The sequence below is a fragment of the Chanodichthys erythropterus genome, chromosome 8 (genome assembly GCF_024489055.1).
Source record: "Chanodichthys erythropterus isolate Z2021 chromosome 8, ASM2448905v1, whole genome shotgun sequence".
In the NCBI taxonomy this organism is placed as follows: domain Eukaryota; kingdom Metazoa; phylum Chordata; class Actinopteri; order Cypriniformes; family Xenocyprididae; genus Chanodichthys; species Chanodichthys erythropterus.
This window is the reverse complement of record NC_090228.1, coordinates 22571130-22588677: the sequence shown is the minus strand read 5'-3', so window position 1 is coordinate 22588677 and position 17548 is coordinate 22571130. Positions and strand designations below refer to the sequence as shown.

General features: G+C 36.8%; 1 protein-coding gene across 3 annotated transcripts in view; it reads right to left on the bottom strand.

The window, feature by feature from the left end:
• The window catches only part of LOC137024608 (uncharacterized), a 34896-nt gene extending 23768 nt beyond the window's left edge, over positions 1-11128 (bottom strand). For all 3 annotated transcript variants that reach the window (XR_010895724.1, XM_067392352.1, XM_067392353.1), the window contains exons 1-6: positions 10549-11128; positions 7349-7474; positions 6702-6788; positions 4544-4628; positions 4330-4353; positions 621-768 (exon numbers count right to left, since the gene is read on the bottom strand). Coding sequence is in view for 2 of the 3 variants with exons in the window: in XM_067392352.1 (XP_067248453.1) it covers positions 621-768; positions 4330-4353; positions 4544-4628; positions 6702-6788; positions 7349-7474; positions 10549-11079 (1001 nt within the window). In the remaining variant the exon portion in view is untranslated. The remainder of the gene's footprint in view (positions 1-620; positions 769-4329; positions 4354-4543; positions 4629-6701; positions 6789-7348; positions 7475-10548) is intronic.
• Positions 11129-17548: the final 6420 nt, after the last annotated feature.

Sequence of the window (17548 nt, the reverse complement as noted above, 5' to 3'; positions counted from 1 at the left end):
CATAGCCCAGTTTATACCTGGTATATTAAGATGTGTTTTGGTTGATCGGATCACAAGTGGATGACACTAAATACAGGTGTAAAACATTTTGAGCTTGTCCACATTCAAGCACTTCCAGAGGCTGTTGAAAACACATTCAACTGGATTGCTTTCGTAGTGTATGTGGTCAAACCACAAAAGACCACCTTTCTCTCCTCCGCCTACCGACATAATGCGTTAACATTATAGGAAGCGCGCTAGCCAGACGGAATTTAAACTTTGTTGGCTGAAGACCAAAGTTTGGTTTAAAGATGAAAACGTTCTCTCACAATTCCTGATTTCTAACATGCACTCACCGCTATCAGAAGAGAAACAAAAGCTGCTGCTCTGTGCGTTTTTCCATTATCTCATTTCACGTTTGTATAACCATTATCTATTTTGTCCATTAGATCAAAAGATCTGTAAAAACCCATACATTTACATAGACCCTCCCCTTGAAGAAATCAGGAGAGAAGTGGTTGAAAGTGGACAAAAGAGACAGATTAAAACACCAGGTGTAAACAGAAATGTGCCTCCCTCGTCATGTGATCCAATCAACCAAAACCAATTCCAAGTTTGTTTGAACATAAAGGTGAACTCACCGAAAATTTTTTGGGGTGCCGATTTTAGCTTTTGATATTTTCTTAATTTTAGTTTTATTTTGATATCGCTTATTGTTGATCTCTGGGTTTTGTCCAACATTGTCCACCATTGCCATTGGAAGTGTTGGTCCTGAAAGTCCTGATGGTCCTGAAACAGTCACAATCAAATTAATTTTTAAATTATGCATTCACTGATGTGATCAAACACTTTTTTAGTTAATGCTTATTAGCCTATTAACTGTCAGTGTCAAGATAGCACTTATTTTTTATTGCCCATCATGTATTTTATTAGGTATCATTAAAAAAAAAAAAGTTGTCTGCATACTGAAAGACATGCAATTAGACCAAGACAAGGGTCTATCACAAAAATGACTTTAATTAAACATCTACAAGGTGAAAAAAAACGTGCAAAAAAAGTGACGTGTCTTAAAAACAGACAAAAGAGCAGATGTTTCAGCTCATGCTTTCTTCAGTGCTCATGGAATAAATAGCAAACACCACTCTACTATAGACACAATTACTAATTGTTACCAGCTGAGCTCAATAAATAGGTGGTAGATGATTTCACAAAAAAAACATCCCTTGTAGATGTTTAATTAAAGTAATTTTTGTGATAGACCCTTGCCTTGGTCTAATTGCATGTCTTTCAGTGTGCAGACAACTTTGGTTTTTTGGTTGATCAAACTTTTCTTGATTTACGCACCTGAAAACGGACTGGTTATCTTTTGGAACGCATACAATATCATTAGGTATTATTCGAAAACTTAAGCACTCAAAATGCATCCTCTAAAAACAGGTTCGAAATTGAACATTGTGTTACCATAATAACGATACTTTTAATCCTATTAGCAGACGCAATTTTTGTGATATCAACTTCAAATTTTGGAACAAAGCTTTGTTACACGTATGGCTTTGATTTTCTAGCAATTTTAGTGTCCAACTGATTTATTTTAGTCCAGTACATTTGCTTTACAGTGCTAAACTTCTATAACATTTTTACACTTTCATGCTCTCACAATAATCTTCTTTAAAAAGAGACCAATCATTTAAGTTCACATCTATGCTCAAAAATGGGGGTGACGTTTAACAAGTTTCATTCACATAAGAAACTGCATTAAGACTAATCCGCCCAATAAAGCTTCTTTCCATCTTTTCAATTAAGTCCTCAGATGAACTTCACAAAACATCTCAGGCCGCAACCTCCCTGTGTCCTCGCACTCGACACTGTATGCAGGCGAGAGTAAAAATGATGGGCTACAGCACCCGCTAATGTCTCCACCCCCTTAACCCACGTTCAGGAGGATTTTACCCATTACCCCACAGGTGCGCTCACTGTGTTGCAGGTTAGTTGTGGGGTTGGAGAACGGACTACAGCTCGTCCTAGGGGAGTACAAGTCATTGCAGGGAAGCCAGGCAATCTCCTGAATCTGAAGCCCCATCTAGTATCTCATCAGTTGGCATTGACAAAAAGGTGGTGCAGAACATCATCTCTGAACGCATGCAGACATCGACGATGCAGGTGTGTCTGGGTCAGGCTGCTCTCGCTTTTCTCTGCCAGCATTTGAAGGCTGCTGTACACCATAAAGTCCCACCTTCTTTTAATCCCAGCAAATTATATATATTTTCACATAACCATTAAAGCCAGCAATAAGCTGCGGCAAATCTCCTGGGTTCTTCTAAGCACAATGAGGACACACTACAATTAAGAAACAATGAGAAATCCTCCATGCAGACAGAGGGCGAAAGTCAGTGGTCAATACTAGGTGACTGTAAACAAAAAAGCGGCGCAAAATATCGAGAGGGAAAAACGCAGATGTTCCACAGTCAAATCATCAAACTACAGGTCAACAGGTGGGTAAAATCATATAACCAACTGAGAAAATACTCTCAAACTCACTCAAAAAAATGATTCTAGCTGCTTGTTCAGTTTATTTAAATAAAATAAGCTGAACCAACACAAATCTTTAGTTTTTTACTTAATTGGCATTCGCACTCAATTGTATTATGTTAAATGAAATTAAATTTGCAAAATGTTAGGTCAACCTAAACCATTTGTGTTGGGACTACATGAATCATTTATGTTGCATTGATTGAACCTGGGCAGTGGATTTCTAGTTCCCAGCATGCTTTGCATAGGGAAAGATTGGGACAGTAAATGTTGAACTTAAGTGCTGTTTAATGTGTTTTTTAGTAAAGGGAAATACCTTTTAAAGTTTGAAGTTCAGTTATATTTGACATTTAAAAGAGTTTATGTTATGTCGATTTTTTGAGGTTACCATTATGCTGAAGTGTAGACCTTGTGGTTAGGCTCTAGGTGGCTACGTATAACAAATTCATATTGTTTTCAACAAGCATTAACTGTGCTCAAGCCAGTAATGAGAAGTTCTTTATCTGATCATTACTTGCATGCTATAAATGTTACTTAGCATATGAATAAGTGTTATTTTAGTTTAGTTTTTATAGAAATATAAATAAATTACTACACAGTCTACATATGGTCATCAGCTTTTCCCCTCTCAATGGTAATGAAACATGTATGTCTGTGTACAACAGCTACTCAAAACCTAAGCACAAGCGCACATCTTCACCATGATGGTAACAAAAAAAAAAAAAAAAAAAAGCACTGGTTGGATCAACAAGAATGAATTATGTTCAGGAAACATACACAGAATACGTCAAATGAAACTGGTGTGATCTCATTCAATTAGGATGAATTTCACTCATTAGTACAATTAACCTAGCTTAAGTTCAAATAAATCAGTTCAACTGTGTGGAAATAGGTGTCATAATTGAATTAAGTTAGACCAACAAGTTATTTTTTTGAGTGCTGATTAACGACAAGTGTAATATTTGTATTTGCACCAGAGCTTATGTTGCTTGTTCATAGACATCAAACAGAGGTCAGAGGTCACAGTGCTGATATGTACATACACTACCAGTCAAAAGTTTGTAAAAAGAAAGGTTTTTTAAAAAAATGTTTCTGAACAAAAGTCTCTTATTCTCACCAAATACTGCATTTATTTGATCAATAGCACAGTTAAAAACAGTATTTTGATGAAATATTATTACAAGTTCAAAATTTTTTTTCTATTTTAAAATGTAATTCATTCCTGTGATGGCAAAGCTGAATGTTTAACAGCCATTACTCCAGTCTTCAGTGTCACATGATCCTTATTATCAATTATTATTGATGCTCAATTAATAAAAATGGTTAGCATTAACATTGTCACCAGTTTATTGCTGCTTAATATTTTTGTGCAAACAATGCCGAATTTTATTTTTCAGGATTCTTTGATAAATATAAAGTTAGAATAGAAATTAGAATAGAAATCTTTTATAACATTATACATCCCTTTACTGTTTCTTTTGATCAACTGAATGCATCCTTAATTGCTTAATAAAAAAGTGGTAATACTGTTATGGTCCTAAAAAATACTTTTCTTTTAGTAAAATATAATTTCCTTTTTTTTTCTTTTTCTTTTTGATTTTGGGTGAAATATGACCCAGACATTTCTTTGCACAATTTAATATGATTATTTAACATATGTTCATAAACTACTAGCATATCTTCAAATTGCTAGTATCTTCAATTGGTATTGGTATCTGCAAAATCTGCAGACATAAAAACATTTTAACTGGAAAACTTTGTCAATCATATGCAAAGTTTAGTCTAGGCAAAATTAATGTAATTCATTAGTAAACAACTTACCATTAGGTGGGTCACATCTTTTTCCTGAAAGAAAGATTATGGTTATTACTCAATTCACTACTGCATGACTTAAAATATAAGGTTAATTAGTGAAAGAACAAGAAGGTAAGATTTAGAATCATGTCAGAAGAAAACCAGATGATAATGGTTTTTCCAGCAGAGGGACAGAAGTGAAGTGAAGGAGAAATACAGCCTGCTGTGCTGTTGTATTTACCGGTTTTCCTCAGAAGTTCATTAGCTGCAGACCTGAAGCGCTTGGCTTCCTCCTCACTGACAAAATTGAGACTGAACTGGTACACCTGAGGATGAACATACAGTACATTAAAGATGCTTTATCTACACTCTGCTTGATGTGAAACAGCACACAGACAATAAGTCATAAATCAAAACACAGATGATTCAGAAGTTATTCAAAGTATTCAGCATTCAAATTTTAAAAGCTTGAAGTTTGAAGGTTTTCAGTTTGAAGTAGTTTAAAGTTTGAATGTTTTGAAAGCAATAGACCAATTTTGTGTTTGAAAACAGCGGTGACGTTTTTTTTGTGGGCAGAGCATCCCTGGTTGCAGAAAACGACAGTTCTGCAGTAGCAGTCTATGGAAGTTACGGAATTAATGAATAAAAAAAAAGTTAATTTCGAGTTTATATCTCACAATTAGAAGGAAAAACAGAATTTTGATATAGTCATTATTCTGTCTTTTTTCCTCAGAATTGCAAGCTTATCCCACAATTCTGACTTTTTGCCCCTCAGAATTGTGAAATAAACTCACAATTGCAAGTTATAAAGTGTGAACTGGGAGATATAAACAGGCAAATGCAAGAAAAAATGTCAGAATTGTGAAATAAAAATGTTATAGGCTATGTTTAAACGTTATCGGCTATGTTTAAACGTTATCTATGTAAAATGTTATCGATTTCAATATTATTTCATGCTGTAACTGCTATGTATGTATGTCCTCTATGAACTACATATGTGAATATTATGTAGACTTACTGTTTACAGCTTTAATAAATTCCTGCTTTTATAGTAGACTAATCATTGCAGGTTTCATCAGTCCAGTATGTGACTTGCAACATAAACATCTCCATTTAGCTTCAAAGGGGCGTTTTAACTATGGTATTCTATAAAAATGAAGACTGTATTTTTTTGCATTCTGATTCTGACATCCAGAGGCACAACAAAACATTTTTCTCTTATTATTATTAATTATTATTATTATTATCTTTTCCTCCACTTGCTACTGCTTTTTTTCTGCTACCACTCTCCACTCTCTCCACTGCAGCGTGCAGGTGCAAGTGTAACGTCTGCTCCTAATGGGTTTATACAGTCTATCAGAAAACAGACAGACAGACAGACAGACAGACAGACAGACAGACAGACAGACAGACAGACAGACAGACAGACAGACAGACAGACAGATAGATAGATAGATAGATAGATAGATAGATAGATAGATAGATAGATAGATAGATAGATAGATAGATAGATAGATAGATAGATAGATAGATAGATAGATAGATAGATAGATAGATAGACAGACAGACAGATGTTGCTAGCATGATTTGGCATGCATCTAGAATGAATTAGCACATTGCTAACATGATTTAACATGTTGCTACCATATTTAACATGTTGCTAATATGATTTACCACAGGGGTTCCCAAAAACATTCCTGGAGCCTCCCCAACACTGCATGTTTTCCATGTCTTCTTAATCAAGCACACCTGATCAGATCATCAGCTTATTAGCTGAGACTCCAAGATCTGAAATGGGGGTGTCAGACAAAGAAGTCATGTAAAATGTGCAGTGTTGGGGAGGCTCCAGGAATGTGTTTGGGAACCCCTGATTTACCACATTGCTAGCATAATTTTGCACGTTGCTACCATGATTTAGCATGTTGCTAACATGATTTAGCATTTTGCTAACAAGATTTAACATAACAGATAGATAGATGATAGATAGATGATAGATAAGCTGGATAGATAGATAGATAGATAGATAGATAGATAGATAGATAGATAGATAGATAGATAGATAGATAGATAGATAGATAGATAGATAGATAGATAGATAGATAGATAGATAGATAGATAGATAGATAGATTGATTAAAGGATTAAGAAGACACATTTTTTTGTTGAAGACAAAGATGAAATTGTGCACAATAAGACCAGAGATGTATATGAACAAAGCAAATAGAGCACATTTTTTTAGTTTCACATTGACTTTAACTCCAACTTTCTCAGTCTGTGGCTGTGGCACATACCTTAGGCTACAGTACATCTGCTGAGGTGAAGTACTAGTGTACAAAACATATATGAACACATAGACAGACACAAGCAAAGGGCATGTAGATACAAGATTTGAACACTTACATCTCCATCAAATGTGATAAAGTCAGACCTGGAGCTGTTTATTGTAAAGTTGCTGGTCAAATCTTGATCAAACAAGATTTTTCCCTCCTGTCAAAGCAGAATAAGAAACAGTTTACTAATACTAAGAGCAAGATAGCATATGAGGAATCATAAAAAACACATCTGACCCACATGGATCTAGGGTTGCCACCCGTCCTGTAAAATTTGGAATCGTCCTGTATTTAAAGGTAAAATTATGCATTCTGTATCAAACCAATACAGGGTGCGATTTGTCTCCTATTTTACATAGGCCCACACAGTTTAATAAAACAAATAAGGATGTTGCACTGAGGAGAATACTAATAGCAAATTATAATGAAATCAATTTCCAAGTAGCAGAGAAGCTCATTTGTGCATGATTGCATTTTAGCGTCTTTGTTTCCATAGGAGTCTTGAGAACATGCACTGTAAACCTGTGCTTTATTTTTTTTTAAAAACATGTCTAGCTCATGTCCGCTCTTTGAATGCAAGAGGCTCTCCAGATATAGGGCTGAATGGGAAAAAAGGTATCAATGGTTCTGTCTAGTCACTAATGATGAACTCATGAAGTGTCCCTTATTTTGCCACACTGAAGGTAGCAACCCTACATGGAGCATCTGTTGACTTACTTTTATATCAAACACCCTGATAAAGTAAGATCTGTAAAGGCAGTCTTTCACCAGACAGGCCACACCACTGCACTTCTTCAAGCTTCTGTCGGCTCCATAGACATGCACCACTGCTGAACACAAACTCTGCGAACACAAAAAGGAAACAGAAGAATTAAACTAACTCTGCAATTGTGATTTGTTTAAAAAAAAAAAAATCCTGCTTTTGTAGGTCATATTAACTCATGGTGAAAACAGATTCCCAATTATGTATGTATGTATATTATATATATATATATATATATATATATATATATATATATATATATATACAGTGCCCTCCACAATTATTGCCACCCTTAGTAATTATGAGCAAAAGCAGCTGTGAAAATAAATCTGCATTGTTTATCCTTTTGATCTTTCATTCAACAAATTCACAAAATTATAACCTTTCATTTAAGGAAAATAATTGAAAGTGGGGGAGATCTTACATTATGAAATAAATGTTTTTCTCTTTTGCCAAGATAACAGCTCTGAGTCTTCACCTATAATGCCTGATGAGTTTGGAGAACACCTGACAAGAGATCAGAGATCATTCCTTCATGCAGAATCTCTCCAGACCCTTCAGATTCCAGCTCCATGCTGGTGCTTCTTCTCTTCAGTTAATTCGACTCATTTTAGGTTTCAGGTCAGGGGACTGGGACGGCCATGGCAGAAGCTTCATTTTGTGCTCAGTGACACATTTTTGTGTTGGTTTTTTTTTTATCTGTTGGTATTTGGTAGAATCCATGAAACCATGTATCTGAACAAGATGTCCAGGACTTCCAGCAGAAAAATAGGCCCACAACATTAAAGATCCAGCAGTATATTTAACCATGGACATGGGGTACTTTTTATCCATGTGTGCACCAAACCCATCTGGTGGGTTTGCTGCCAAAAAGCTCTTTTTTTAGTTTCATCTGACCATAGAAGCCGGTCCAGTTTGAAGTTCCAGTCTTGTCTGACAACTGAATATGCTGGAGCTTGTTTCTGGATGAGAGCAGAGGATTTTTCTTGAAACCCTCCTGAACATCTTGTGGGGATGTAGGTGCTGTTTGATCATTCTTTTTAGGCTTTCTAAGACTCAAGACTCAACTAATCTCTGCAATTCTCCAGCTGTGATCCTTGGAGAGTCTTTGTCCACTCAAACTCTCCTCCTCATCGTGCATTAGGACGATTTAGACACACGTCCTCTTCCAGGCAGATTTGTAACATCTTTAGTTGATTGGAACTTCTTAATTATTTCCCTGATGGTGGAAATGGGGATTTTCAATGCTTTAGCTATTTTCTTACAGCCACTTTCTATTTTGTGAAGCTCAACAATCTTTTGCTGCACATCAGAACTATATTCTTTGGTTTTTCTCATTGTGATGAATGATTAAGGGAATTTAGCCTTTGAGTTTTCTCATGTTTATACTTCTGTGGAACAGGAAGTCATAGCTGGACAATTTCATGTTCATGATCACCCTGGTGTGCTAAAAAATGTAAATATGAATGGGAATATACTTCAGAGATATTTTACTTATAAAAACTTCTAGGGGTGCCAATAATTGTGGCCAACATGTATTGGAGAAAAACATTTATTTCATAATGTGAGTTTCCCCCCACTTATTTTCACATCCACCTTTGCTCATAATTACTAAGGGTGCCAATAATTGTGGAGGACACTGTATGTATATATATATATATATATATAAATATATATATATATATATATATATATATATATATATATATATATATATATATATATAAATATATATAACTTTTTATCTGGTTGACTTATTTTCACTGGAGTCATATCCTTAGACTCCTGAATCCTTGCTGAGTCCAACAATACCAAACATGATAGGTTTCGACTTACGTGATTTAGCGCTTAAAAAACAATCGTGAATGTCTTCGAAACCGTTAGTCCGATCGAGACGAAACCAGTGTAGGAAATATGAAACCTAAGCCGGTTAAGTAAATGTCAAGGCCAAATGTCAAAATTTTGATAGGAAGTGGCAAAAAAATAAAAAAAGTCATTCATGGTAATTTTTTATGTTCTCATTCATATAAATGTCTATAACTCCAAAACAAAATGAGATATTTTCACCAAATTTGAGACACACATGTATGTGTTCACTCTGAGGACACATAAAAAAAGTGGTGGGATTGTGCCTCTTGGTGGTGCTATAGTTTAACAAAATATGAAATTGCCTACAATGCAGTATTATGATAAAAAAGGTTATATTTTTTTAATGCATTGGTGTACCATTACGAAACTCAGTATGGTCCTATTGAAATGAGACTGGTCTCAACAGATTCCTTGGATCTTGCAAAGAACATAGATACCAATTTTGCCATAGTCGGCTCTGAACTTCCTGTCCAGGTCCTACTCACCCCACTCTGCGCGGGCCTCGAACCCAGGTCTCCGGCGTGCAACCTCTAGCGTCAGTCGCTAGAGCATCTCTTGAGATCAGAGGAGTGAGGTTTACTCACACAGCGACTACTAGCTGGCCTCCGTTACACACACCCCCTAAACCTCACTCCCATCCAGGTCACAGCACCAATGTAACCCCTGTACCCAGGTCCTACTCGCCCCGCTCTGCGCGGGCCTCGAACCCGGGTCTCCGGCGTGGGAGTCGGACGCTCTAACAAGGAGGCTCAATGCTGCAACCCTTAAAATTAGCCTATAGAGATTAATAATTTTGCTTTTAAAAACCAAGCAAATTTATTTCACAAAAATGTTCAACACACAGAAGTGCCATCGCACTTTACTGCACACTCCGCAACACACTTTTGGTTCACAACCCACCAGTTGAGTAAACACAGCATTACGCCATTTCTATGTTATTGCACATGCACAGTCAATTCCAGTTCCGCTTTTCAATCTGATCAAGTGTTTAAATTTTCTTTAGATTGGATTAGAAAGGAATAAACCACCCCTTCAATCCGATCAAAATTTAATTCTGATTGAGCTCAATCTGATTGATTGAGTTGTTTATATGAAGGTTTTTAAGTCCAATTAAGCTGTCAATCCGATTAGCTGGATGGATTATTTGGTTGCATGTAAACGTTGGATCGTTTGAGTGTATCATTATTCATTATCATTAGTGATACATTCATTGCAGTTCGAGTTGGGAACATCAAACATCATTATGACTGAAAACAAGAAATCAAGCAAATGCTTGATAACTTACGATGCATTTCCTGCCCAAAAGGCTGAAGAGTACTTCGTTTTCTTCCTGGGTGAGAAGAATTGAGCCAATATTCCTCACAGTCTTCTGTAGTCTGCCAGTGGCATCCATCAAGTTGTGCTTCTTACCTTTAAAAAAATTCTCATGTTGTTCCAGGTGATTTTGACAGTAGGAGTTGAGACACACTAAACAGGACTTGATGGCTTTGTATTTTGTTCCAGTGCATTTGTCACACTCCACATCTCCAGGTCCAACGTAGCAGTGAGCAGGAACAACTGCATGGAGTTTTGTCTTCAATTTCTCCACCATTTCAGCAAACACCACATTTTTACATAAGACAGGTCTTGGAGTGAATGTCTGTCTGCACTGAGGGCAGCTGTAAACTCCCTTCTGATCCTCCAGATTCCAGCAGACTGTAATACAGTTCATACAGTAACTGTGTCCACAGGGAATGGTCACTGGATCCTTCAGTATATCCAGGCAAACTGCACAGCTGAACTGGTCCTGATCCACTGAAATCCTGGCTTCTGCCATTTTACAGAGATGTAAAGCAGCTCAACAATCTTCCAGTAAAATTAAGAGTTTCCTGGTTCCGTCTTTGAGAAAGTGAAACGGAATTTTACCCTCCCATGGGAGTGTGCAGAACTGCAGTCAGCCAATAGAGGGCACCTAAGTCTCAAACACTATTTTTTAATATTCAATAATTACATCTTCTTTTTTTTGGGGTCATATTATAAATGTGACGTCAATAATCACATAGCCCTAATGTTTAATGTGATTGCCTGGTATGTCTGTTAATGATAATACCAGTAAGTTTCCATTTGCATGGCTTCATTTATAAATACTATAAAACATGTTTTTCCTGAAAATTTACATTTATAAATGTGAAATTTAGCCATTCACATAAAAAAAAAGAATAACATAACTGTGGGTTTGTTTATCTTTGGCATTTACAATAGGGGCTTTTGCACCTTGATTTTAAAATCAAGTACATTTTGCCAAAAAATAGCAATAAATGAACGGCTGTCTCTGTGGCTTCTGCTTGCAAAAGCTACAACTATATCTTTTTTACACTGAAGAGACTCGATCGATTTTTATGATGAACAGATTTAATTTAGGCTTTTACTCATCACTAATGTTCGCTGATCAATGTTTAGTTGTGTGACATTTGACACCGATGCTTCGAAGCTTGTATGAAAAAAAAAAAAAAACATCTCACAGAAGTAGGACCACAAGAGCGATTCAAAAGCATAAGGGGCCTCATTTATAAAATGTTGCGCAGAAACCGTCCTAAATTTGATCTTACGATAATTTCTCAGATGTGCGTAAGCAGGGACGTGCACAGAAATTTTTGGGGGCAGGGGCTCAAGTGAAAAAAAGGGCACTTCTCATCATTATTTATTTATAAAATAATGAACCCTTAAATATATTAAGACAACTTTGACTTCCCTTACACTCACGCAATTGTATAAAATAAGATATTTTTTTTTACCATGGTTCAAAACGCAATGCATAGCACAATAAAATAATTTAAATTATAATATGACATAAATTTCATTAGTATCAAATCAGGCAGATGTGCTGATGGTGGTCAAACTATTCAGCGTTAATAACCCTTAAATAGCCAAAACTTTCAGGTTTGTGAACATAGGCTAGCCTACCTGAAAGAAATGCATGGGATGCGTCCATCTAGGGCTTTTTTTTTTTAATTATGCTGCGTTCACGTCACCTCGTATTTACCGGATTCTTGAAATGACAACACGTGACATTAAATTCGGAGCTGTTCGTGTCCTTTTGGTCCTTGGACTGGGAATTATGCGTTTCCATGGCACCACTATCAACGCCTAAATCTACAGCGGTCAGGTGGTACAGCGGCCACGTGGTACATGCTTTCAGAAAACTCCCAGCTTACAAGCTGTAATTACGAGCTCTGCGAGGACGTGAATGCTTTTTACAAGCAGGAATCTTGTAACTACAAGAATTACGAGGCCGCTTGAACGCACCTTTGTTTTCAGCCAGCAGCAAACTCGAGGTGGGGTGGCGCTCGCGGGCATGAATGGCGTGTTGCGGAGTGAGGGCATCTGAACTTGTTTTATTCAGTAAATATATTTGTTTGACAGGAAAGCTGTGCACAGCCAGTAATGGCCTATATATTAATTCATTTAAAAAAAAAAAAAAAAAGCACCCCAGAAAAAAGGGCACTTCCTCTCGAGGAAGAAAAAGGGCAGGTGCTCAAGCCCCTTTTTGTCTATGTGTGCACGTGCCTGTGCGTAAGTATGATTCATAAAATTAACGTACATACAGAAAACAAGCGTGCGCACACTCTAAGATCAAATCTGTGCATACGCACGCTTTATAAATGAGGCCGAAGGAGTTGTATGCTCTTCAAACGCTATTGCGATACTTTGATGTCATACCCCGATCGGTCTGCGCAGCGATGATACATCTCGAACGAGCCTTTAAGCTTGTTTGATATGTGCCTTGCCTGAAATGTAGGTGAGAGTAGGCAGCTGCAGTGAGTGGAGAAGTAAAAAAGCAATAGGGGTGAGTGGAGCTCCACTCAAGGGCGGAAATACATCACCTCCACTAGTGGAGACCTTATGTAGCCCCGGAAGGACGCCAAGATGGCCGAATGAGTAGGTGCTTTTTACCGAGCTCTGCAAAGAAAGTTTTGGGAACGGTGAAACTAAATTTATTATCTCGCCAAACACTATTATTTTGCTTTCATTAATACTACAGCACTCGTAAAACGAGATATTGAGCAATGCCAAACCAACGCGAAAGGAAAAGAGGCCAAGAAAGCACCGGGCAGAAGCTAAATTCAGATGCTAGCAACATTAAGGCTGGCAATGTTTTAGTTGATAACTGTCACAATTATACCTCCACTTCCTTGCCTGTCGCCTCTGCGGAAGTTTTTATGGATGAATTTCCAATGCTTCCTGTCACTCCCAGTAAGTCGCCAGCTTCGAAGAAAATTATGTACTCAGTCGGATCTGAACAAGCCAACTCCAACGATATCATAGCTAGCCTCTCAGCTCTGATAAACACGCGGTCAGACAACATTGAAAGCATGGTCAGTACCAATGCACTTAAAATTGAAGGTCTTAAAAAGACAATTGACTTTGTGTGTGCAGAGATCAAGGATGTAAAAAGCAAAGTGTGTACACTCGAGGTGAAAATGGCAAAAGAAGAAAAACGAATAGACACATGTCAGCAAAGGGTCTCGGAGTTAGAGAGATACTCCAGAAGATGGAACCTTAGACTTTATGGAGTTGAAGAATCAGAAAAAGAAAACGTACGGAAGAAGGCCATCGAGGTCTGTCAGGCTGTTCTGCCGGAGGAAAAGAATAGGCTGGCTGACGCTATCGATACCGTACATCGGCTCGGCACTAAGCGGCAGAATGACTACAAACCCAGAGGCATCATCATCCAATTCATTGCACGTGTCTTTAGAGACGGCGTATGGAAAGCGGCGAAGACATCACCGCACCTGCGCGACAACGGATTAAGATTTGCGGAGGATCTTTCTAAAGAAGACCGAGAACGAAGAAGCAAACTTTGGCCAGTGATTAAAAAAGCCAGAGAGGAGGGTAAACCAGCCTTCTTCGTTGGTGGTCGCGGATTTGTCAACGGATCAGAAGTCCCCCTGCCCACCTGAGATAAGGACTTGTCTGCTGCCTGTTAACACAAGGACACCCACTGGTTTGATTTGCACTGCATTCAGAGTTAATTTTGTAATGGTATAGTTCTTGTTGGACTGTTACTAGGACTTTACAAAGGCACGTTAATTTACGAAAAGCTGCCACTTTTTTATTTTATTTATTTTATTTTATTTTTTTTTAATAAGTTTTTTATTAGACCATTTAATAAACGAGGCAGCTGTTTAGGGACGCTGCGCTTTTTTGATGGCTAAACAATATATATATTTTACACCGTTTTTTTGTTGTCTATATGAAGCAGAGCTCGGTCTCCTTATCTGGTATTACCTTTTTAACTAACTGGTTATTGATCACTTTCTAGTTTATTCCTTGTTCGTGTTCGTTAATAACTTTGTCTTTATCTATTGTTTCTTTAAATGCCAGGGGACTAAGACAGATTTGTAAAAGGAAAGCCTTATTTTTATTTTCCAAACAACTTCGTACTGATTTTTGTTTTTTTCAAGAGAGCCATTCCATATCTGCTGATGTCAATTTTTGGAAATCTCAATGGGCTAACGATATTTGGTTCTCTCAAGGCACGGAGAGATCTGCTGGAGTAATCACGCTTAAAAATACTTTCTCAGGTGATATCTTACACTCAAGACTGTGACTCCCTAGGGCACTACGTATGTCTTATAATAAGAGTTGACAACATTTATTGCATAATTATTAATATTTACGGCTGCAATAATAAACTTGAGAATGATAAATTACTTGATTTAATAGAGGAAAGAATTAAATTTTGGCTCACCAGATACCCAAACTCTCTAATTTTAATTGGCGGAGACTTTAATGTTGCCCTAGATAATGCTACTGATAGGTGGCCCCCTGGGCGTCCCTCATCCATCAGCACAAATATTAAAAGACTAATGGGAAGATTTAACATTGTAGATGTATGGAGAGAGAAATTTCCTGATGGAAGATCCTTTACTTGGAGCAACAGGTCAGGATCCAGCCAATCTCGTATTGATTTCTGGCTATTATCCAGTAACATTGATAAAGAGAAAGTTACAGTTAATATCCATGCCACACCCCTTACTGACCATAGAGCAATTCATATAAACATTCAATTTAGTGCTTCTAATACTTTTTATAGATCTTGCTACTGGAAATTAAACAATTCCCTGTTAAAACATGAAAAGGTTAAGGCTGAAATTATTAGATTAATAACTCATTTTTACAACAAGGCTAAAAAGGAAAAATCATACAACACTAACTGGGAATTGCTTAAGTTCGAGTCTGGAAAATTCTTGAGACAGTATGGAAGTTCTACTGCCAAAGCTAAAAGAGCAGAAGAAGATGAAATCATAAATACAATTTCCTCATTTTATCAGAGACCACCCGAGGAAGTTTCAGAGGAGGATAAACTACTTCTTTTACAACTCCAAAACAGATTAGACGAATTATATCGACAAAAAGCAGAGGGAGCTTTCGTAAGGTCTAGAAAAAGATGGCTGGAGGAGGGGGAGCAAAATTTTGCTTACTTTTTCCGTCTTGAAAGATACCGATCTAAAATTAATTCCATCTACAAGTTAAATATTAATGGGGTCGTTACTGATGATGCTGAATTAATTTCAGATTTTTGTTCAAAATTCTATAGCAATTTATACAGCACAAAATTGAATAAAGAAGTTACATCTCATTTTTTGAACTCAATAAATAATGTTAAAAATATTGACGAGGCAGACAAAAATTATTGTGACACCCCTCTTACATTGGCAGAGGTCATTGATTCCATTGCTCAACTTAAAAACAACAAGTCCCCTGGCACTGACGGGTTGACTGCAGAATTTTACAAGGTATTCTCAGAACTTTTAGCCCCTTTTTTATTACAGGTTTTTATGGAGAGTATAGAGAATAATTCCCTTCCTCCTAGCCTCACTCAAGGGCTGGTCACACTGATTCCCAAGCCTAGGAAAGATCCGCTCTTTATTGACAGCTGGAGACCCATTTGTCTGCTAAACAATGATTACAAAATAATGGCGTCAATATTTGCCAATAGAATTAAAGAAACTCTTGAAACTATTATAGATGAGACGCAATCAGGCTTTATGAGAAACAGGCATATCTCTAATAATATTAGACTAGTATTAGATATTCTTGACTACTCTGACTTAATATCTGAAGATGGCTTCATCCTCCTCTTAGACTTCTACAAGGCGTTTGATACAATAGAACATCAATTTATTTTTCTATCTTTAGAGAAATTTGGTTTTGGGGACTTTTTCAGCAAAGCAATTAAAACCTTATATGCTAATGGCAATAGCTCTATAAAACTGAAAAATGGAACTTCCCCCAGATTTAATCTGGAACGAGGCATTCGTCAGGGATGCCCAATTTCCCCTTATTTGTTTCTACTTTGTACACAGATTCTCACAACTTATGTATGTAATAGTGCTATACAAGGAATCTCTATTGCAAGTAGGGATATCATCATTAGTCAGCTTGCTGACGATACCACAATCTTTTTAAAAAATGCAAGCCAGATACCTGTCACCATTCAAGTAATTAACCAGTTTTCAGAGACCTCTGGTTTATGCCTAAATATTAATAAATGTGAGCTGCTGCCTTTAAAAGACTGCGATATACAAACTATTTGCAACATTCCGATCAAGAAAGAAGTAACGTACTTGGGTATTATTATCTCTAAAGATCAGAAAATTAGATCTCAGTTAAATTTTTCTACAATCATTAAATAAACTCAGAACAAACTGAACCAGTGGTTGCAAAGGGACTTATCTTTAAAAGGCAGAGTGTTGCTTACCAAGGCTGAAGGGATATCACGGCTTACATACGCAGCTCTCTCTTTACATTTGGACAGTAAAATCTGTAAAGACATTGATAAAATGCTTTTTGACTTCATCTGGAAAAATCGTATCCACTATATCAAAAAAAAGTGTTGTTATGAATAAATATGAATCTGGTGGGCTTAATTTTTTGGACTTCAATACTCTAAATAATACATTTAAGATTAACTGGGCTAAGCATTTTCTTAAAAACCCAGTTTCGATTTGGAATTTTATTCCCCATTATATATTCTCTCGTTTTGGTGGTCTGGACTTTATTTTGAATTGTAACTACAATGTAGAAAAACTTCCTGTAAAACTGTCCACTTTTCATAAGCAGGTCCTTTTAGCTTGGTCTCTTATTTACAAGCATAATTTCTCACCCCACAGGTACCTAATTTGGAATAACAAAGATATTTGATATAAGTCTCTTTATTTTGAGAGTTGGGTACGTAATCAGATTCTGCTGGTGGACCAGTTATTTAATGCAGAAGGGCGACTTTTCTCCTATAGAGAATT